Consider the following 24,094-nt stretch of genomic DNA (forward strand, 5'->3'; position numbering starts at 1 on the left):
TGGGATAGTTGAAAGTTCTAGAATTACAATTAAAGCACCCAAGAGAGAGTAAGACAAAGGGGAATTGGGAACAAATAGGGATCAGATGTAGATTCCAAGAGCATACCATCAATGTACTTAGCTTGAGATCACCTATGTCTCATCTGGACACAAGCACAAAATCCAACAAGGAGGAATACACTCAGACGCTTACATCATACATTAAAAATAAATATAATAATACATAACAGAGAGATGATTTACAAGGAAAAAAATATCATCTCCCAAAACAATAACTACAACATTTGACTGTTTCCCTCTCAGCCAGGGCCAGGACAAAACCAAGTAATCTCATTCCAAGACAAAGACAGAAAGCATGTAGGAAAACAGATATAAGGGATAGAAGACACAGTATGTACCCCCTGCCCGCTATGGGAGGTCAGGATCCCACCAGGTTTGCGGCGCTTGCAACACAATAAGTTCATATCAATGCCAGTAAAAAGGAAGAAAATGGGATAGTAAAAAGTTCTGGAATTTCCAAGAAAGCACCCAAGAAATAGGGAGCAGATGCAGATTCCAAGTGTACACTATCCTGTCATCTGCATTTTTTTGCGGCCGCAAATATCAGGGCGATCCTCAAATTTTGGCAAATTTCCCAAAATTGGCAAATTTGGCAAATCGCGTGACAAATTTTGAGAAAAAAAAAAGAAGCGAAAACAAAATAACGAAAAAAAAGTGCGAAACTTGAGAAATGTTGCAGCTTTGCCTGGGCCCAAACCAAGGGAAGCTACTCTCTACGGATAATGATCCTTAAAAATCTTTGTAACAACGCTATTCATAATGTAGCCTCCTTAAATTTAATAAATTGTCTTTTATACTTTTTTTCTCTATCGCGTGTTAATTTTTACTGAAATGCTTAGTTCTCCTCGGTAAATTTTGGTCTTTTTGGCAAATTTCTTGGCAAATTTTGGGTTTTTTTTGGGGAAAATTTTAGGTCCCCATTTGGCAAAAAATGCAGATGACAGACTATCAGTGTAGTTGGAGATCAACTAATAAATGTCTGGTTTTGTTTTTGTTTTTATTTTTCAGGGTTTTACGGCGCTTGCAACACATTTAGGTCATATCAGCGCCAGTAAAAAGGAGTAAAATGGGTAATAAAAAGTTACAGATGTAAGAGGATAGAAGACACAGCAAGGTCAGAGGACCTCACGGCCCAGGTAACTGGCCAGGGGAGAAAAAAATAATCTTAATACAGTGAAACAAAGCAATACTATTCTGGGTTGAATTGAGAATTTATTCAGATTATTCAAAATAGAAAAAGAACACATCAGTTCATTACGTTTTCTATGTAGTGACTTTCTGTCCATATACTATAATACCCGCTTCACAGTCACAGTTGTATAATATACATAATGCGCAAACTTTTATAAAAGCATTGGACACTCATCAAATCACTGTGACTATATAGGTTTTGCACAAATAACACATCTTGTGTCACTAGTGATGGAAATATATGGAGCGTGTAACATCTGCTAAACAGAAATGAGAAAAAAAAAAAAAAGAAAAGAAAAAAAAAAATAGAAAGAAAAAGAAAAGAGAGAAAATCTATTTCAACACTTTCCCCTTCTAGTCAACTTTAAAGTAAGAAGTAATCATATTTGCCACTCTTCAAAAAGTCTGCTTCATTTGCATTTAAGAAATAACATACTCATTTATGTTTTGCTTGAAGGGGGTTTAAAGAGCTTGCGACAATTTAAAGTATTTTCAGTGTCAATAAAAAGGATGGCGATGAAATATGGTTGTTTTTAGAGGTTTTGCGGCGCTTATAACACTGATAGCTCATTTCAGTGTCAGTAACAAGGAAGATAAGAGGAAAGTTTTAGATCTGAAGTTAGAAGCAACAAGAAAAAGCAAGACAAATGGGACTGGTCAAATAGAGAACAGAGGACCCCATGAGCCTATTTTGACATTACTTTAAAATCCCATCCAGGCACAAAGGATCATGTCATGAAGAATGTACTCAAATGCTTACAAAGTGCATTATATCTAAAACTAAATACTATAATAATCCATTATAGAGAGATGGTTTACATAGAACAAGATATCTTTTTCTAAAAATAAAAGGAGCTAACTATACATATGACTGTCTACCTCTCAACTAAGAATCCCCACCAGGAAAAACCGGTGCAACTTTAATCCAGAAAAAGGACAGAGAGCAACAAAGTTTGGGGGATAGAAGACACAGCAAAAGTGACCTTCTGCCCACAAAGGGAGGTCAGAAAACTCTAACCATATGATCCATCATATAAATATATGGCAGCAAATAACTTAAAAGGAAAAGGGATCATTTAAACAGAGATCAGAGGTATATCAAAGAGTGATACGTCCACATAGCTCTGCTAAAACCACATTGACACCGTAAAAGATCTCTGCCAAATGGATACTCTCAGATGGTTACAAAAATACATAATGAAGGTTTGATTTACAAGAAGAAAAAATAGTCTCTTTCTAAAAGATAAATCCTTCAGACTGTTTCCTTGTCAGAAAAAAAAAGAAAAAAAAATCCATGAAAAGCCGAGATGAACAAGGATACCAAAAGCTGCATGGTAGGAAAAATGATAAAAGGGGAAAGAAGAGATGACACGGCTGTAGACCAATGAAGATCATCAATCATGGAAAGGTGGAGGAGTTCCAACATTCCCCGTCCCTAAAGGGAACTCTACCAACCGCTTTAAGTCTGACAATGGATGGAAACAATTATTTCTTATAAGGCAAAACAAATCATTTGACAAATTCTTTACAGGGGGAGCTTAATATATGAAGTGGTCAAAGTAATCGTCTAAAGTCAATTTACCTCTTTAAAAAAAATAATTCTGGGACCATCAAAGTCAATTTAGAAATTGGGAAGGATACTACCCAAGAGTGATCATTGACGATAGAACTGCTTTTCAAACTCGTTTTTTTGTTTTTAAGGGTTTTACGGCGCTTGCAACACATTTTAGGTTATATCAGCGCCAGTAAAAAGGAAGAAAATGCGATAGTAAAAAGTTCTAGAATTACAATTAAGCACCCAAGAAAAAGTAAGACAAAGGGGAATTGAGAACAAATAGGGCTCAGATGTAGATTCCAAGAGCATAATACCACCAATGTACTTAGTTTGAAATCACCTACAAGTCTCATCCAGAGACAAGCACAAAATCCAACAAAGAGGAACACACTCAAATGCTTACATTATACATTCAAAATAAAAATAATAATCCATAACAGAGAGATGATTTACAAGGAAAAAAATATCATCTCCCAAAACAATAACTATGCATTTGACTGTTTCCCTCCCAGCTAGGATTCCGGCCAGTGCCAGGACAAAACTAAGTAATCTCATTCCGAGACAAAGACAGAAATCATGTTGGATAACAGATAAAGGGGGATAGAAGACACAGTTTGTACCTCCCTGCCCGCTATGGGAGGTCAGGATCCCCACCCAGCTTTTCAAACTCAATATGGTCATCAATGCTGCTGGACTGGAGATCATAACTTGGTCGAAATTTCTCGTATACCTTCAACAGTTTTATCAAATACTAGTGGGACATTCAAATATCAATACTTTCTGTTTCCTTTGTCAGTAATAATTTACACAAGTCTAGTTGTATGTAAAAGTAAAGCTCAAACTCTTAACTTGCAAATACATAAAACATTTCCATCGCTAGTGACACCAGATTATAAAACAACATAAAAAAAACAAGAAATGATTGACATACCAATACTGTAATATATCCCTATGAACCACAGAGTTGACTGAGAATAATGTTTGTTTGTTTGTTTTTAAGGTTTGTTTTTGTTTTTAAGGGTTTTACAGCGCTTGCGACACCTTTAGGTCATTTCAGCGCCAGTAAAAAGGAAGAAAATAGGACAATAAAAGCGGAGAAGAAAAGTAAGACAAAGGGAAATGGCACAAATAGTGAACAGATGTAGATTCCAAGAGCATACTATCATTGTGAATAGCTTGAGATCACCTAAAAGTCTCATCCTGACACAAGAACAGGTCCACACTATGAGGAACACTCTCAAACAAATCATATGTTCAAAAAATACAATACAATACATAACAGAGAGATAATTTACAAGGAAAAAAATATCATCTCCAAAACTACAACTATACATTCAACTGATTCACTCCCAGCAAAGCATTCTGACCAGGACAAAACTAAGAAATCTCATTCCATTCCAAGACAAAGACAGAAAGCAACTGGAAAACAGATATAGGGGGATAGAGGACAAAGTAAGTGCATCCCTTCCCACTATGAGGTCAGGAACCCAACCCAGCTGAGAATAATGTGCTTATATTATCAACTAGCAAGTTTAGTTGTTGTTTTTAAGGGTTTTATGGCGCTTGCAACACATTTAGGTTATATCAGCGCCAGTAAAAAGGAAGAAAATGGGATAGTAAAAAGTTCTAGAATTATAATTAAAGCACCAAGAAAAAGTAAGACATAGGGGAACTGGGATCAAATAGGGATCAGATGTAGATTCCAAGAGCACACCACCAATGTACTTAGTTTGAGATCACCTATAAGTCTCATCCGGACACAAGCACAAAATCCAAGAGGAATACACTCAAATGCTTACCTTATACATTCAAAGTAACAAGTATAATAATACAAAACAGAGAGATGATATACAAGGAAAAAACTATCATCTCCCAAAACAATAACTATGCATTTGACTGTTTCCCTCCCAGCTAGGACAAAACCAAGTAATCTAATTCCAAGACAAAGACAGAAGAAAGCATGTTGGAAAACAGATATAAGGGGATAGAAGACACAGTATGGAGACATTCCCTCAATAGCCACACGCCGGTCAAGTCCCAATTTTTTCTCCTATATCTTGTTAGTAATAAAAAACTCTATAGCGACATACAATTTAGCAAAAACCCTGGTAAGCGACATTGAAATTCCTAGTCCTATGAAACTGTTAGCTATTCTACCAATGAAATTTGTCTTCACAGCCAATGAAAAAGCTAGTTTTCCAGCTAATGACACCCCACACTTGTATGAAGCATAGTCAATGAAAAAGGTTTACTCTTTGACTAACGATATCCCATACTCACACGGCATGTAGCCAATGAGAACCAGAGAATGCTCTTGATGGGCCATACAATGAAATGATAACTGATGTGGGATAGTCTCCTCCAGACAGAGACAAAGACAGTCATCAATGACTTCTTCACTATTGTGTGTAAATATATATATCTGAAAAAAAATAATAATAATAAAAAATAAAACAAAGTTTGTTTGTTTCTTTAATGTGACTGTGTATGCTATTTTTTTTTTTTTTTTTTGGTTTTTAAGGGTTTTACCGTGGTGGCGCTTGCAACACATTCAGGTCCTATCAGCGTCAGTAAAAAGGAAGAAAATGGGATAGTAAATACATTCTAGAAGTACTTGCTTATCCCAAGCCCAGATAAACTACAGAGAGAAAATGGAATTTCAAGCCCCCCTTTTTATTTTTTAAACAAACCCTCTATAACAACATTTTTTAAAGGTCCTGACAGTGTCGTTATAGGAGAGGTTGCACTATGTTCCCTACAAAACCAATGTCTTTTTAAATTTGTGCTTCTGCCCTGTCCATTTATCATTATTTTCTTCTTTCATTAGGAAGAGTGTGTGTGATAGTAATAAAAGTAAAGAAATTGATAAAACTAAAAGAAGTTGTTTACTTGGGAAAATACAGTTGAAAAAAAACGCCATGTCCTCCTTCCCCTCACCCTAACTTTGAAGATGGTAGTTATGCTACAAAGACATACAATCAGGGGCTAAAAGAGCTATTCATCAGAATCTAACACTAACATTAACACATTTCATAACAGCTATAGCACACATATCTAATATAACAAAGCATGAAAATCAGAACACCACCCTATCAGGAACTTAAAAAATACTAAATACATGTTATGGCATTGTCTTTGTGCACAAAATGGGCATTAAGATCACAACGTTCAATGCAATATCATATGACACAAACTGTGAAACCATGATGTTTACTCATGCCTATTTAATAAAAATATATCAGCTTTATCCACCTAAAAATCATAAGCCCTTTAAAGAAAGGGATGCAGAAATGGTGAAAATAATAAAATTGAGTGATTCATTGACATTTATGAAACTACAATCACAGAAAGTAGAACAATTGCTCGATTTTGATTTCAATAAACATAAGACCAAAGTCGAGAGGGTTTGGATTTCCATTTATGTGACTAAGGTTTTTAGCACAATCAAATATATACGAGAATGTGCCACGATTAGGTTTGTCATCAAAGTTATGCACATCCGATCATTTTTGTCTCACAATTCATTAATTTGAACATTTAATTCCCTCTACCAAATTTATGCTTGTGGAAAATTGAAGCCTTTTATGAGATAATTATTATAATAATGATTTAAAGATTGATATCCATATCCATTTAAGTGAGGCATGATCAGAGTAGAACTGAGACAATAAGTATAAGTGCTTTATTTCAATTTATGTAATGGTTTTCACCTACTACCATTACAGATAAAAGCAACGCTAGGGAAAACGAACCAGATGTATAAATAAATAAGAATTGCAGTTATCTTTGTCAAAACTCTAACTTTTGGGATCAAAACCGGCTCAAAAGAAAATGAAAATATTTTTTAAAATTCCAAAGTTATAAAAAAAAAATCTCATAAAGTTCAATGAAGATTGATTGTAAAACAACTGTAAATTATTGGTCTCTGCCTCTTGTCTTGCAAGTGACTGTTACAACAGGACATTTCTCAAACTAGAGAATGAGGGGAAATGGCACTTACATGCCTGGAGTTGATCATCTACATTAAATTCAAACCATGGAAGTATACTGTATAGGATTTGTGGTTTGTCCTTCAGTGTCATAAATATTTAATTCTTACCCATTTGAAAGATGTGACATTTGTCTTAGTTTATTTAGAGACCATTAAACTCATACAAAAACGGTGAAAGTTTTTCATGTGATTTTATAAAAAGATGACTTTCCAACTATCTGTAATGGAATATAACACAGAAAAGAGACAAGTCAAAAGGATTTCTGATTTCTTAACAAACACTGAACACATTCCTTGGAAAAAAAATATAAAAATACATTTTTCATACAGAACATCTGATCAATATTAAATAACAAATAAAAAAGAAAGAAAATCAAAGAAAATTATTCAATTAAAAATTAGGCCAGCGAGGAAATATAAAATACATTCTAAAAATATTCATAAGAAATGTTTTAATACAAATGCAAAATTTTTTTTAAAAAAATGAATTTTCATTTTTAAAAAAGTGTATATACTGGAGGCGAGCAAACTTAAAAAAAAATTACAACAATGAATGAACAATCCGGCTGTTTAATCTGATTATTGGACACAATTAAATTATGAATTATTATTAAATGTACTGAATACAATCTAAATTAACCAGCAAAAACTATCATACCTTATGTAAGAGTAAAAGAGCTTCTCATGCCAGTCAATGATCATAAGTAGAATAAAGACAGAATTCTGAGAAGTGTGTGATAAACTGCTAAAATACATTAAACACTTTTCCTTCAAGCAAAACAGCCTGAGAAACTTCTACAGTGAAAGGGAGGAAAAGAACATTAGATTGTAGTCATCACATTGCAGGAATGTAAACGATGCAAACTTTTGCTTACTTTCTGGTCTTTGCTTGTTTGTTTGGGCCATTGCTGAAGACCTATCAGCGCCCAGAAATGGAATATAATAAACAAACACAATGAAACGATGCAGATAATACTGATTTCCAATGACAGAATGATTTTTCTCTCATCATTTCAGCCAAAAAAAAATCCCTATTGTTTCATATGTTGAAAATTATTAAAATACACCCCCCTTCCCAACATCAAAAATTCTCAAAGTGGGGCAAGGACAGAATATCACAAGGAAGGGGACTGGAGTAGCAAGTGCAGGGAGTAGGTGATGGGCACAAATAGTGCTCCTTGCAACTCATGCTCCAGATTCAAAGTTGAAATATTACATTCATTGTTCAATCTTTACTTTTGGTAACCTTTTCTCACTGAGAACTTAGATGTATCTAGGACTGGATGAAGTAATTGCCATAAATGGAAACTTAAAATTATCATTTTGGAGAGGAACGGTGAAATGATACCGAAGATGTAAAGCTAAATTCCAGATAATTCGCTCCCATGAGAAGTCGGGTAATATCATAGTCATTGTGGTTTACAAGACAAAAATGGATTCGTAATACTATGGCACCAAATAAAGTAAAAAAAAAAATCCCAATTGATTACACTTATCATTACATCTGACAGTTCTAAAACAGACTAGTAAGGCAAACTGCTTTGCTTCTCATTTAAGAAAAAAAGAAAAAGAAAAAGAAGAGCAAACAAATTAGTTCGTCTTGAAGAAGAATTGAGAAAATCTAGCACAGATTGAAATGTCTACTAAATCTTACAAATATTTCATTTCCTGCATCAAACTATTTGAAAAATAAATAAATCGAATAATCATCAGAAATAAGTTTAACGATTCATGGCAAAATTAGGGTTTGTACGAGATACTTTTGGTAATCTGATATGTATTTCAATACTAATTAACATTTTCATACATACAAAAAGTGACCAAACCCCCCCCCCCCCCCCCAATAATTGTTAAAATTAAAATCACTTCAGTTACATCCACTTCAAATCCACTTCCCTGACCTACATCCAAACGATTATAGAAATATGCAGATATAATGCAATGTTCAAGACTGAAAACGTCAAACCACATCAAATACAAAGATATTACAGTGGTCACCGCACAGTTTTGTAGAAATTCATTGAAAAAATATATCATTTCAAAAGAAAAATGTTTAAGTTATCATCATTTTGTACAAAATATCTTGTCTTTTTCTGTTATAAGAGTCTCATCTTCAACCAAATCTTAGCAGGGTACCATTGCTGTAGGTGTTGATAATACATTATATGAATGAATACATACACAAGATGTAAAATAAAAAAAAAAAGTATGATTTTCCAATAAAAAAAATCTTTGGGACGTAAACTTGTACAATAACTAACATAGCTAACCACAATATAAAACAACTAATACAATCCAACATCTTAGTAAATAGAAGCATTTTTGTTCCATGTAATAGTTTGAAAAAAATCATGTGTTCCTCCATATTTGCAGTATGCTCACAGGTACATACTCTTGAAAACAGAAAGAAATGTAAGATATGAGGTTATGACAAAACAAACGTTAAAATATACAATGAATATATAATTTTTAATTTTCTAGCGAGATCATTAAGCTGGATTAACAAAAATACTAAAAGAAAGAATTTTACGTAAGAAATGAAGTTTCAAGCGCATATTTTTGGTACAATAAAAAGCTTCTCACATCTTACATATCTCTGTTATCAACTACTGATGAGGACTGACAATAATTTTCTTCTGAATCATTCATTAATACACTCTACTCTCTACATACAACTACTCCATGCAAATATGAACACAATCATTCTCTCTCTACTTTTGGTGAATAAATAAAATGAATTATTTCCACATCATTCATTCTTTTTGTCCTCTTTGGATTTCACAGCTGATCCATTTTCCCCTTTCTCCTCAGTCTTCATTTCCCCACTGTCCTCACTTTTCTTTTCCCCTCCATCTCCATCCGATCCATTTCCTGATGCTTGGTCCTTTGCATCTTCCTCTTTGCCCTCTTCACCTTCTAAAGCTTCAGGAGGTGCTTTGCCGTCAAGCATATCCTGACTGATTCCAAATTCATTCACCCGCTTGGGATCAACAGAATAGATGTAGCGTTGATACAAATAAATGAAGAATATCACATCTGAAATCAAAAGAAGTTGAATGGAGCTTAGATTACATTACTGCAATGTAACAAAATTCAGTCCAAAGCTAGAGAAAAACTTGGGCTGTTTTTAGATCTAAAATGTTTAGTTCTAGGTATTTAAAACTAATGGTCCAAAAATAATCAAAATTTGAGAAAATGTTTCATAAATTAAGTGATATAAATCTTTTTGATTAACCCAATAATTATAAATATATTTCAAGGTTGCCGACTCGGCATGCAAAAATTTACTGAACTTCTAATACCATTCAGAAGGTGATTGGAAAATATATTGAGGTGTTTTAAAATACTGAATTCCATAAATATATGGAAAATTTGGCAACCTAGACAAATACAGGTTAGAGATATCAAAAATAACAAGTTTCCACTCTCTTGTTTTTGTCCTAGAAAGTATTTTGCTAAAAACAATCAAAACTTAATTTAACACTGAAGCAGCTATGTGGTCTTGTGGTATGACAATCGCTTTCGGATCGGAAGGTCCTGGGTTCGAGCTTTGCATGACACATAGTTGAGTCTTTGGAAAAGGCTCTTTACTCACATTCTCTCACCGTACTCAGGTGTAAAAATGAGTGTCTGGCCATTTACAGCATTGTCTCTGTCAGAAAAAATTGTAATATCGCCTAACAGGCGTTATGTCTCGCTCGTTCTACATGTTACATGTTGCTGTTGGTCAGGGACCTTTGTAAAGCGCTTTGAGTACATTTAGTGGATATTGTGTTGTATAAAAGCTAAAGTATTTTTGTTGCTTTTTTTGGAAGTAATGGTTGACTATTAAGATTAGTTGGTTACAGCAGATTTGTGAGAAAATATAAAAAAAGTGAACAGCTAATGTCTTAGGTATGGCAGGAATTAAAAGATCAGTTAATAGGGACAATTGCTGAATAATTTATGAGACTTTATTTTTTAAGAGACTTCTTTCAAACTTGAAATTACCTAAAATCAGTGTTCCCTTTTCTTTAAATTATTTAAATAGTGCTCATCTATTTAAACAGACTGTGAAAGAGTTAAAACAATGTTGAAGAAGACAAAAGCACAATAATGTGATTCACATGTACTATATTTAATCATCTTTATAGAGAGTGAAACATGGCTGATATCAATAAGAACATCTGTATCTATCAAATATTTTAAAAATGTAAATATATTTTCAAATCATTGCAGATGATATAGGGTGGATTAATCTTGACTTACCATCTCGAAGACATCCAATGCGATACAAGATGGGCATCTTTATGACAAAGGCAAAGATGTCATCAATGAAAGTGTTTAAAGCCTTGTAAGTCAACATACGCCATGGGAGATGAGCAACAGATTTCAGTTTGTAGTTAATAAACAATTGGGGTGTCATCATTATAAAACCTGGGAAAAGCAAATAAAATCATATTATAACACTTCATTCGCTCCTTGACTCTGTTAAACAAGTTTTAATGCATGCAATCTCATTTCTCTTACTCTGCTTAATAAAAATAATGTTTTAATAGATATTCGAGAAAAGAAAAAAGCAACAAAACTTTGAATTGATCGAACAGTGCAACCTTTTACGGGGCTGCACACATCTGCCGATAATTTTTCTATTATGATAAAAATGTAAAATAATAGCACTCAAAGGTATGATAGTAGCTTCATTGAGATTAAGACATCGTTTGTCTCTTTCTGATATAAATGAAACCAAAGATTTGCAAGGACACCTGCAGGCAATATTTTGTTCTTGATCATGGTGGATCTTCAGATTAAATCTTATTCTCTCTATGAGATAAATATATTAGGGGAATAACTAAAATTTTGGGCTGTCTACTGATCAATCTCGGTACTCTACATATGACCATTCATATTTCAATAAAAGCCAATGAAATTCTTTCAACCATTATCAAGAGTAACAACAAATAAAAAAATAAATACATACAAATGCTCTATATTGACTATAACAACTTCAGAACATACATACCAAAGGTAAGCAGGAACCCGTACAGCATACTGAGCACCCATGAGTACCAACCCTTGTGTTCTAAATACAGTAAGGAATATATAGCATAGCCTCCTAGCAAAGGGTACAATAGCCATGAAAGATACTTGAATGCAAGCTGAGATGGGGAAAAATGAAGAAAAAAAAAAAATTAAAATCAGGGACTATATTAAATTGGACGATTTAGTTTAAACATTTTCAGAAATAAATAATACCATTTTAGAAAATGAAATGACATAAATGATAAAGTGAACTATAATAAATTTCTGTTAAAAAGAATACAATCATTAATAATAAAATTGCATATTACAAACAGACAAAAAAAAAAATGCTATAATTTTGTTTTATAACAAAACAAAACTAAGAAATCAATTACTATTACAACAGAACAAAAAAGGAATATATTACTATTACTTCACTCACCATGTCATATTCTTTAGTGCTTGATTCTGTGTAGGTAGATTTTTCAGATATATTTATTCTTGGAATAAACCCTAAAATTGGGTTTTCTCTATCCAACTGGGGAAATTGATTTATAAAAACGGTAAAAACTTATTATTTGTAAACATTTAACTGAAAATTAATGTATTGATAATAAAGCAAAATGATTAATACCCCAAACAAATAGTTATAACAATCATTGAAGATAAATATTAATCTAATTTGAAAAATTATGGAAGAATCTAATTTTTATCACTTTCTCTCTGGTTTGAATAATGAAAAATACCTTCAGGTAGTTGCATCAAAAGAGTAGCAAAAATAGAAGCATGATCAATGTTCATTTTTTAAAGTCGTTCTTCTTTTGGTGTCAGTATTATAGTTTTGGTTATCATCAGTATCTTAATAAGAAAAACCATCGATTACCATGATAATTTCTACTCTATAAATCTTAGAATTACTTAATAATGACGTCTTTTTAGGATGAAACAAACGAAAATGACCTTTAGTCAAAGCAAAAACAAAATCTAAATATAACAATATATAACAGAGATTTACAAGGAAAAAAATATCATCTCCCAAAACAAAAACTAAATATTTGACGAGTTTCCCTCCCAGCTAAGGACTCCGGTCAGGACCAGGACAATACCAAGTAATCTCATTCCAGATAGAAAGCAAATTGGAAAACAGATATAAGGGGATAGAAGACACAGTAAGTGCCACTCTGCCCATAATGGGAGGTCAGGAACCCCGTTCATGATTAAGATTTTGTAATCTGGCCTGAAAGGGAATGCCCGATGATAAAACAAAACTGTTAATCTTTCTTTATCAGCTTACAAATTATATAAATCAAAGAGAAAGTGAAAAAGATTAATTTAGTGATTTTCATAACCAATCTATTTATCAAATATTATGTTATTAAGGGCAAATCTTGTCAAACAAAAGCATAATGTGCTAGCAACAATGGATTAAGAGAATGAACAACATTGTTGATATCGAAAGCACCAATTCTGCGAAGAAATTAAAAGACATTTCTTTAGTTTAACACATTGCCACTGGTCTATTTTTTTTTTTTTGTTTGTTGCTTTAGGTCTCTTCCAACACTATTGAGGTTATATGAGAGACCGCTGAAACAAAAAAACAAGCAATCTAACAAAAATAGTACAAATGTCAATCAAAATCATAACCTAAAGATATCATAAGCTAAATTATAAATAACCAAGAACAAACAGGCAGAGGATTTACAGGAAAAAAAATATCCCCTGTCAAAAATACAATCACAAACCAAAGAAGCAGGATAGGCTAGTAAAGAGAAGAAGAAACGACATCACTATCGGATCGTACACCCATGCGAACATCATAGTATATGATTCAAGGGTGATGCTCCCATCCAGCCACCCGCGCCACTGGTCTATCATCAGTGATTGGTTTGTCCTGATATTACTGGTAAATTAGACTGATTATAAAACATGGTACCATAACAATTTGCATAGCCTTCTTACCTTGGCATTAACAACTTTGTGGATCTTCCAGATTTCAATGCAGAGACCTATAAAGACTGAAATCTTGACAACGGTGTTGGTCTCATTGTCCATAATGTATAACAGCACGATCAAGGACTGAATGACATTGAAGAACACAGAACGGACAGACAAGCCCTCTAATGATTTGCGACTTTTCCAAAACTGGATGTCTGAAAAAAAGTAAACAAAAAAAGATCTGCATTACATCAGTAGCAGCAAAACAATGAAATTCAATGAAAATTTATACCCCCCCCCCCCCCCCCCCCCCCCCCACAGATGCCTTAAAATTACATTGCTATATAACATTTCAGTACATAAAACGACAATGCCAGTAAATCTTCACTTTTTATTTAATTATTCTAGGCTATCATTTGCCTGATCTATTATTTTTTTAAAATGAGTGGGCCCTAATATCTTTTGGGTAGAAAATAAATCCATCCCCTGGCTCAGGACAACAATGTTAGCCAAGCCTGATTTTCTCAAGAAGAAGAGGGATGACAGGATGTTTTTATCTGGCAACCCGTCTGCTTTGCAAATTGATTGCGGTTTGTCTTCAATGGTTTAGTATGTAAAAAGCTATATAATGCAAAAGAACACTATTGGAACTATAGCTGTTTCCTGGGGGGATTATTTTCTCTTTTCTTTTTCATGTATAATCGACAACAAAATTTGACATTATCGTTTGTAAGAATAGTAATTGTGAAGCATCAGCATAATTTTTTCCCCCCCATACTTCTTTTTTAAACGAGACATTGTGTTGACCTTTCCATCTTGTGAGCCAGCCTTCTGATGGGAAGAAAGATGTGCCTTGTGTTGATGCCAGTTAAGTTACCTTTTGTTTGATTAGGTCTCCAGGCAGTGGAGTACATTGGTTCAACTCTCTCGTGTTCAGATTCTTTTTGTGGGAGTAGATAATGAGTTCCCTATATGGCCATGTCAATCATGTAGACATCCTTTGATGATATAAGCCTATCCTTTGATATCTGCAGTCGCCTTTTCATTTCTATGGTCACTCATGGCTAAACTCCGCCCAGAAACGATTTCATAGGTCCGTCCAACACCACATTTCAAACTTTTGTTCTCGTGAGTTAAGTTTTTTGATTGAAGAACGATTGGCTATTTAGAATCTTGACCCTTCAACGATTGGTCATTCTGACAGCCCACGTGTCAACAGCCGTCAACAATACATTGAGTCATCGCATAGTTGCGTCACAATCACCACGTTGTTGAATAAATTATCCAGGCATGGTTGATAGGTAAAAAAGCCAAATTATGTTCTAGTTACATTTGAAAGAAACAAAGTATATCACTGATCTCGTCTCATTGAGATACAAACAATGATATAAAAATCAAGAAAATCGGCCGATAAATAAAAATGTTGCTAAAAAAAGCTAAAATAAACAAAAGCAGTTTTTTAAATAAAATTTATTCGTAAAACAGTTGGTTTTCAACCGATTTTTCTGAAATAAGGACCAATGTTCTTTTTTTCAAGCAAATTTCAACAATGTGACTTTCAAATTCCTCAGAATTATATTTTACTTTTATATTTTAGCTTTTAGGCCTACTAAAAAAGGTGTTATATTCTTTGCGTAACAATAGCGTAGTACATGGACGGCGAGAAGCGTCTTTGTTTCGGCCAGCTGGATAGATAGCCTGTGATTGGTCGAAGACTTTGAGATGCTTGATTCACAATTCTACACGAATGGACGGTGGCGGTTGATCAGAGAGCTGTAACAAATTTATTTACCAACTACTTTTCTTAGTGCTAAAATAAAAAGTAATAATTTCACATCAGAAAAAATAACTCTGAAGTTCCTATCTCTTTATTACAATAAAATTGATACCACGAATGACAAAATCACCCCACAAATAAGGGAATTATAAATTATTCATAATATTTTTTTTAATTTACAAAAATTGTTATCAAAGTCATTTTTCATCACCAAAGTCGTAATTTTTCCCCGATTTTTACCAAACAAAATGCAATGTCAATGATTTTCACCCGCAAATAAAATAGGATTCAAATCGCAATTTCTACAACAAATTTTATTTTCTGTTGGCAAATCTATCAAAATCAAAGCTGAAAACATCCTACGACAGTGACAGGCCTGTCATTTCCTTCACAACGATTGGATTTTACTTACTGAGGCTAGTTTTGGCTACCCCGCCCATGAATATTATGCCGTTGTCAGTTTTTGTCGGGTTGAATCTTAAAGAGTTAACTTATCACTCATCCACATGACTAAGACGCTTTCAACGACACCTTGGTGGCATCTCTCTGTCGTTTACATCCTAGATTTGATCCGTTACTCCCTTTGACTGTACAACAAGTGTGATCTCTTGTCTTTCAAAGTACAGGAAATCTGATTATCCCCATTTTCAATATACTGATGATTCCAAATTGAAAACAAAACAAAACAAAAAAATATATAAAATGACAAAATTTGAACAAAAAGAAACAATACAAAAGAAAAGAAAACATGACATAAGCAATACAATATACCGTTTTTGAAGGCCAAGAATTCAAAGATACTGTGCATGATTGACACCACAATGGTCATTGCTAACAAATAAGGATTTGTCTCTAAAAAGGCAGTCTGGAATATAAAACAATCGAAAAGTAATCATCACTAGGTGGGAAAAAAATAATTTTGAATCAAGTTTGTCATATGAGTATAATTCATTGTGACTAAATATGAAACACATGATAAATGACAACACTTTTAAGTCTCAAACATTTCCATTATGGTAATCCAGTAGTATTGCCAACTGGGACACTCTCACTTATGTAAGAGCCAGTATTTATGATTAATTTTTAAATCTAATAATTATTTTTCGGTCCTTCCACTAAATAACTCATGATATTTTACCCATTTGACTATGTTGATTTTGTTATTTTATCTGTATTTTTAGTATTTATCTCAGAGCTCTCATCCTCATTGTTAGTTTTACGTTTCTTCTCCCATAAATTGGTGACTCATTAAATTACTGTATAATGAAATATTATCTATGTTGGATGATGATTTTCAAATTTATCATGTTAAAATGGTTTGCTTTTGTGTTAATAAAGGAATTAAGGAATTATTTCTAAAAATGAATTATTTTTCTTCTTTGCATGTGTAGAAACAAGAGCACTGTCGTTTGTTTTCATCGTGTTACATTATTGGCTCCAAGTAAGATTACTCCCCTAAACTAGCATTTATAAGCAAATTTTGCAATTCTGATGCAATATTCATCCAATTCTGAACAAAATGAGGGGTCATTTGATATATTTAGTCATTTGCAAGATGTCCTGAACCACTTTTAGAAAAGGTGACCGCATGTGGAATGTAAAATGGTCTGAAACACATGGAATGTTTGGGAGTTAATAAGCACAATTTCATCATTTTAGGACTGTGTCTCTACACCAACTCTCCAACCACAACACAATCTGACTACATTATATATTAACTTTTTTTCTTCCCAACATTGAAACATGTGCGCAAAAAAGTCTAAATAAATCTATGACGAGAAAAACAAAAACAAAAATTGAACGGATTAAACATTACTCGAATGCATCACAGAATCAAATTTATCTTTAGGCAAAAATAAAGGGATCACATAATACTGACATCCAAAGTTTTGGCTTGATAAGTGGCTGGCTTTTGTAATATTATTAATGTTCAAATTATGACTTTGGAGGCAGGACTTTCAGTCAAGCCCTCGGAGATAAAACTCTTGTGACGCAACTAACACATGTCATCCAGTGGATAACTCAGTGAAGGAGTTACAGCTTACAGGTCACATCACCTTTAGATGCTATATCATAAGACATCAACCGTTACAAACAACAACATACCTTTAGAGAGTCCTGGTCATCATCATCCTCTCCGCCCATATCCCCGAGTATGCCTGCCCATTTATTACGCATGCCCTGAGCTGCATAAAGCTGCCACTTGAACAATGACATAGGGGAATAGGTCAAGGTCAGATTTAACATTCTGGATTGATAGAAAATGAACATATGAAACACTTTTATGTCAAATCATTTCAAGTTACAATTTCTAATTTATACCCAAACAACTTTTTTTTTTAATTAAAAAAAAGTTTTTTTTTTTTAAAAGCCAAGTTGGGAAATTTTAAGATTTAGAAATTATAATGTATTTTGAAGCAAACATTGGAAATGATTAAACCAAGCAGTGGTTTAAAAATGTCATACAATACCAAATTATTCAAGAAATTGCACTGAGTTCTACTGAAAAGAGATCACTGGAATCAAGAAAACATCTTGGCACAGAATGGTTGCATCAATCTTCATCAACTCTGCCAATGTCTTATCCTGAAATGTTCGAGCCAAAACAAACGCCCTCACTTAGAGTGATACCTACTCATAATCTACTGAAGGCAAAGGGATATTACTCATTTTATAGACATTTCCCAGTCTGATATTCAACTTACTTCAGAAATACTGCCTTCCACATGGCAGATAAAATCCAAAAAAAAAATTAGAAAGATCATTTTAAAAAACAACTTACGAGTGCATTTTGCACCCGTTTATCAAAGTTGATCATTGAACATTCCCTCTCATGTGTCCCATTTTTTATACAGTCGATAGCAACTTAAAAAAAGAAGAGGCTTGCTTGACACATAAGAAGTTTCAAATTCCCAATTTACAAATGAATGCAAGTTTAAATATTTACTTGGTTGTTGAGTTGATGGGCATGTAGTCAGCGTTCAAATTCCAGTAATCATTGAGATAGATCACAGGGTAATATTTGTTGGAACCAGGAATAAAATCAATGTCTGTGGAAATAAAAAAAATATAAAACAGTATAAAAAAAAAAAAAGGAAACAATTTAATTTTGACATCAATCCAGAGACGAATATGATCACATTATATCATGGGTGGGAACAAAAATAAGCACAAACAGTGTATTGAAATTTCAATAAGACATTTATATAAAGGGTAATTATAAATTTGAATAATGCCATTTTTGACTGCTCACTATTTATCGATTATCCCTGTAACTTTCCTCTTGTAAAGACAAAATTTGGAGCTTTTTTTCCATGACAACAATTTACTTTCTGATTTTATCTAGAAAACGTTTTTCTCAACTGCAACCTTCTAATTCTTTTTTTTTTCTACCTATCTTCAGTATAAAGATGTGATTGCCTAGATTACACAGCCAGACGTTATAATGTCATTTGAGGTTAGCATTTATCAAATATTTCTACATTTATTTTTACTATATCTCAACTGATAATACACCACCAGAAATGATTTATCATGAAATAGAGGAACTAGAAATCAATACAGAAGGTGTGCTGAAGCTACTTAAAAACATACAAGTACACAAAGCAAGTGGATCAGACAACATCCCAAATCACATCCTAAAACATTATGCAACAGAATTTGCACCTGCCATAACTAAAATATTTAACTTATCCCATGACTCGGGATTACCAAAAGGGACCGTTCTAGGTCCAATACTCTTCCACTGTCACATAAATGACCTTCCCAAAGCTGTAGCATCTCAAACAAGGACTGTCTATTCTCCAGACACATCAAATCACCATCAGACCAAATACAACTGCAAGCAGACTTACAAAATCTCTAACAATGGGCAGACACCTGGGGCATACATTTCAATGAAGTAAAATGTTATAAGATGGAAAATCCTGCAGCAAAATACCGCTTAGATCCAACTACCCACTGAACAATCACACAATGGAACAAGTTACAGAAAATCCATGATTAGGTTTCATTATACAAGAAAACCTAAAATGGCAAGCACACATCAACAAAATAAAAAATTAAGCAAATTCAGCACATGTGTTAATCAAAAGGAACAGACATTGCCATGCAAATCTAAAAGAAACCACCATCTAAATATCACTCGTAAGATCAATCTTAGACAATTCCTGTACAGTTTGGGACCCACACCTATAATCAGATATAAAGGTAATTGAAGCTTCCAACGCTTTGCTGCAAGATTTGTCTTTAATGACTACAGCCCCCATAGCAGATAAACAGACATGATCACACAGCTTGGATGGACTCCGTTATAAGATAGACGGAAAGAACAGCGACTAACTCTCATGTTCAAAATTACAAAAGATGACGACCATCTCACCAGGACTACACATACAACGAAATTCACGCATTCAAAGAAAAACCCACTCAAAAACATTAAAACACCAATCTAAAAACTCAAACATCTTCAAGTTTTCATTTGCACCCCACACTATAAAGACTGAAACGCTCTTCCTAAATTATATGTGAACACAACAGATTTAAGCGAAGATTATCAAAATTCTTCAGCGTTAACACCAACATTCAACAACTCTCTCTGCCCATGAATACAAATACTCAGAATTGAGTCGACCTCCACGAACATTCAGATTCAGATACATCAATACAATTAAGTCCATCTATCAGGTTTTGAACCTTTGTCCTTTTTAAAAGTTAATAATCCAGATGGGCCAAAACATTTTCCGTTTCCATGGCAATAGTAAATGTTTTTTTAGTGTGCTGTACATTTCTTAACTTCTTGAATTATTGACCTATTCAGTGAATTGGGTTATATCATCATTATTATAAATAAGAACAATTTTACCTCTTCTATTGCATGTCCCAGTGCTGCCAACCCTAGCCCATGTAAATGCGCTCTTCCTAAATTATATGTGAACACAACAGATTTAAGCGAAGATTATCAAAATTCTTCAGCGTTAACACCAACATTCAACAACTCTCTCTGCCCATGAATACAAATACTCAGAATTGAGTCGACCTCCACGAACATTCAGATTCAGATACATCAATACAATTAAGTCCATCTATCAGGTTTTGAACCTTTGTCCTTTTTAAAAGTTAATAATCCAGATGGGCCAAAACATTTTCCGTTTCCATGGCAATAGTAAATGTTTTTTAGTGTGCTGTACATTTCTTAACTTCTTGAATTATTGACCTATTCAGTGAATTGGGTTATATCATCATTATTATAAATAAGAACAATTTTACCTCTTCTATTGCATGTCCCAGTGCTGCCAACCCTAGCCCATGTAAATGTGTACAATGGAGAGCCAAAATGAGTAAGATTTTGAAAAAATGCGTACAATTCTGTAAAATCGATAATTAGCACTAAATCTGATAATGGGCAATTAGACCATGATAGCAATGATATAATTAATATTTGAAATAATGAATAAGCTTACACTTTATAGATGATAAATAGTATCAACTTCCAGATCCACATATAATTCTGATGGGTCAAGCAACATTTAGTGTTTAAGGACACCAAAAAGTGTATGAATGCTAAAAATGCTTAAATAATAGAAATTTAATTATGCGTACAATCCTCAGAAAAAATGTGTACAATGAATGAAAATGCGTAAAAATACGCATTTTTTACGTAAGGTTGGCACCACTGATGTCCCCTTAAAAATTACCAATAAGGTTCTGTCAAAAATTGGATTTGAAAGGTAAATGAAATAAGCACTGAATTTCAATCACTTGTAAATTGTTTGTTGTCTTTGAGCTACATTGCCAGTCGATCTTGAGGAAGATTTTTAAAAAAGGGAAATGAATAAACACCATTAATTGAAGTTGTGTCATGTAAACTACGACTGAACAAGTTTCATGTACTTTATTGAAGGGCAAAGAGGTATGAGAATAGGAGAGTAATGACAACTACTAAAACAGGCACGTGCACAGTTTATTAATTGAATGCTGCTTAAATGGAATGATTTGTTTAAAAAAGTGTAATTCAAAAAGACATCTTACATTCATCCAGAGGTTGAGGAACAGATCCTTTTGACCAGGGTGAATGGTCATCTAGTAGATTGATGGTCAAGTTGGGATGCCAATGAGACAAAATCTCATAGGATGACATATTTTCTTTCTGAAAAAATAATTTATACAGAAAAGGCAAAATGATTTTAACAATGGTTAACTCTATTCACAATATGTTTGTTTGTTTTTAAGGCTTTTATGGCGCTTGCGACACATTAAGGTCATATCAGCGCCAGTAAAAAGAAAGAAAATGGGGTAGTAAAGAGTTCTAGAATTACAATTAAAGCACCAAAGCAAAGTACTTAGTTTGAGATCACCTAAAAGTATCACCCAGACCCCAGCAAAAGATTCCAATAAGAGGAATACACTCAAATCTTTACATTACACATTCAAACTAACAAATATAACAATAAATAACAGAGATGATTTACAAGGAACGAAATATCATCTCCCAACACAATAACCATACATTTGACTGTTAACCTCCAAGGACTCGGCCAGGGCAGAGGACAAAACCCAAGTAATCTCATTCCGAGACAAAGACATAACGCAAGTTGGAAAACAGATATAGGGATATAGGATAGAAGACACACCATGTACCTCCCTATATGTAATTATCAGAGCTGAAACAAAGGGTTGGATTTCATGATGGAGGCAAAAAGATGAAAATAATCTTCTTAGATCAAAGCTTTAAAAGTATCATTATCTTTTCAGCCCTTAATACAGTGATGCCAACAGAAAAAAATGAAAAAAGGAGAAAAATGATTGACGTCTCATCATGCCCTCCAAAGGCGGGCTCAGGCTGCCGTAGGCAGCCTCGTACTAGGGAGGTCCGGGGGCATGCCCCCTCCCGGAAAATAATTTTTTTAAAGTACCAAAATAAGGCTTTCTGGGACTGGGACTAATTCCCATATGAATTTGGGAGCATTTATTATCCATTCAAAAATCAGGTGAAGGAGTCATAAAACACATAAAACTTTTTTTAAAAAAACTTATGTATATATTGCAGTTATATTTTTTGTGATATCACCATCATATTGCAAAGATTACAAGGATCATATTGTGTGATGGTTAAGGTAGCAGTTGTGGTGATGGTGATGTAAGGAATAGTAGCAGAGACAGCGAACTAATAATTTAGAAGTTAAAGTAGAATATATATGATATGAAAATGTGTAAAAATAAGCTTCGTTGTTTCAATGATTAGCTAAATTATAATTTCACACATTTTTTATTTTTTTTTGTGATCGGAGGAAAAATGGGAGGAACCGAGGAAAAAAGGAGGAATTCCTCGGATCCGCGGAAGATTGGCATCACTGTTAATAACTATCAAACTATGGGACGTGGAGTAGTTTGTAATATTTGTACGGGTATAACAAAGAATAATTTCATTAGAATTGAAAGAGGTGTTCAGTAAAATGGTACAATTGATCCTGTTAAACCACGGAGCAGATAAATCAAATGTTATAACTATGCATCTTTGATTTCAAAACGCCTCTAACCTGAACAAGATCTGGATGTACATCTGTTTCTCCAGTCAGAAGATTGGTTCTTGAATGGAATTTTCTTCTTTTGAACTTGTTTAATCCTGCAATAGCATAGTGAAAGAATCGTTAAAAATTTAAGCGTTAAAAAATATAAGTAAATTATATATTTATTTAAAGGTTATATTTCAATAATTTCCTTCTCTATAAACTGTTGAAATACACTTATTGTCCTCACCGACCCTAATATTTTCTACCATTCCAGGAATCATATCGCTTCCAATTTATTTCAGTACGAGTAGATAAAAATACAAATATGTACTGTGTTCACATTCATAACTTACTTTTTGACCTGTGGACTGTGAATTTTTTTGAATATCTTTTTGAAGCTCTATCACTTGGGTCAGGAGAGTTTCCTTCCTTAACAAAGTAAACATGGAGGTAGATGGAACCATTGTTTTGAACAGCCTGAAGAAAACGGAAAATACAAAAATTTCGGATCTTGGTGATATTAAAATGTCATAATATTGAATATATAAAAAAGAAAACTCAAAATAACGAAAAAAAACAAACAAAAAACAAACAAACAAAACAACATAAAAAAAAACAAAAAAAAAAAACAAACTAGAATCTAAGTTTCAAGTTATATGGTGAACAGCACACATATACAGATGGCCACCATCGCAAGAGGAATTCTATATCTGTAGAAAAAAATAGCAACAAGTTCTGGAAAAAGAAGATTAACAATAGATAAGAAATAATATTATTACCCCCGAAAAGGTAAAATATATGAAGACTTTATACAAACCTCTGATGCTTGCACTTGACCAGACATCTCAAATGTACCATCCATATTGGGCCCATCCATCCAATCTCCGTAAACAATACCTCGCTCCAACCAGAAAAGGGACTCCTCGTTTTTATACTCTGTAAACTCTTCTTGGTCTGACACATAAACGTACATGTCCTTGGATAGAGGATAGTTATAATGGAATGTAATTGTTTAAGATAATAATAATAATAACAACAACAACAACAACAACAACAACAACAACAACAACAAC

The 24,094-nt window shown here is 33.4% G+C and overlaps 1 protein-coding gene across 1 annotated transcript in view; it reads right to left on the reverse strand.

Moving 5' to 3' along the window:
• Positions 1-5,577: 5,577 nt before the first annotated feature.
• The window catches only part of LOC144977355 (putative lipid scramblase CLPTM1), a 27,781-nt gene continuing 9,264 nt past the window's right edge, over positions 5,578-24,094 (reverse strand). The window contains exons 3-14 of the mRNA XM_078922460.1: positions 23,839-23,997; positions 23,375-23,498; positions 23,049-23,134; positions 21,541-21,658; positions 18,458-18,560; positions 17,617-17,758; positions 16,282-16,375; positions 13,758-13,948; positions 12,241-12,336; positions 11,800-11,935; positions 11,046-11,213; positions 5,578-9,833 (exon numbers count right to left, since the gene is read on the reverse strand). Of these exons, the coding sequence (XP_078778586.1) occupies positions 9,547-9,833; positions 11,046-11,213; positions 11,800-11,935; positions 12,241-12,336; positions 13,758-13,948; positions 16,282-16,375; positions 17,617-17,758; positions 18,458-18,560; positions 21,541-21,658; positions 23,049-23,134; positions 23,375-23,498; positions 23,839-23,997 (1,704 nt within the window). The 3' untranslated portion in view covers positions 5,578-9,546. The remainder of the gene's footprint in view (positions 9,834-11,045; positions 11,214-11,799; positions 11,936-12,240; positions 12,337-13,757; positions 13,949-16,281; positions 16,376-17,616; positions 17,759-18,457; positions 18,561-21,540; positions 21,659-23,048; positions 23,135-23,374; positions 23,499-23,838; positions 23,998-24,094) is intronic.

This window comes from Berghia stephanieae, chromosome 1, assembly GCF_034508935.2.
Source record: "Berghia stephanieae isolate SIO BIC M18660-M18661 chromosome 1, UCSD_Bste_1.3, whole genome shotgun sequence".
In the NCBI taxonomy this organism is placed as follows: domain Eukaryota; kingdom Metazoa; phylum Mollusca; class Gastropoda; order Nudibranchia; family Aeolidiidae; genus Berghia; species Berghia stephanieae.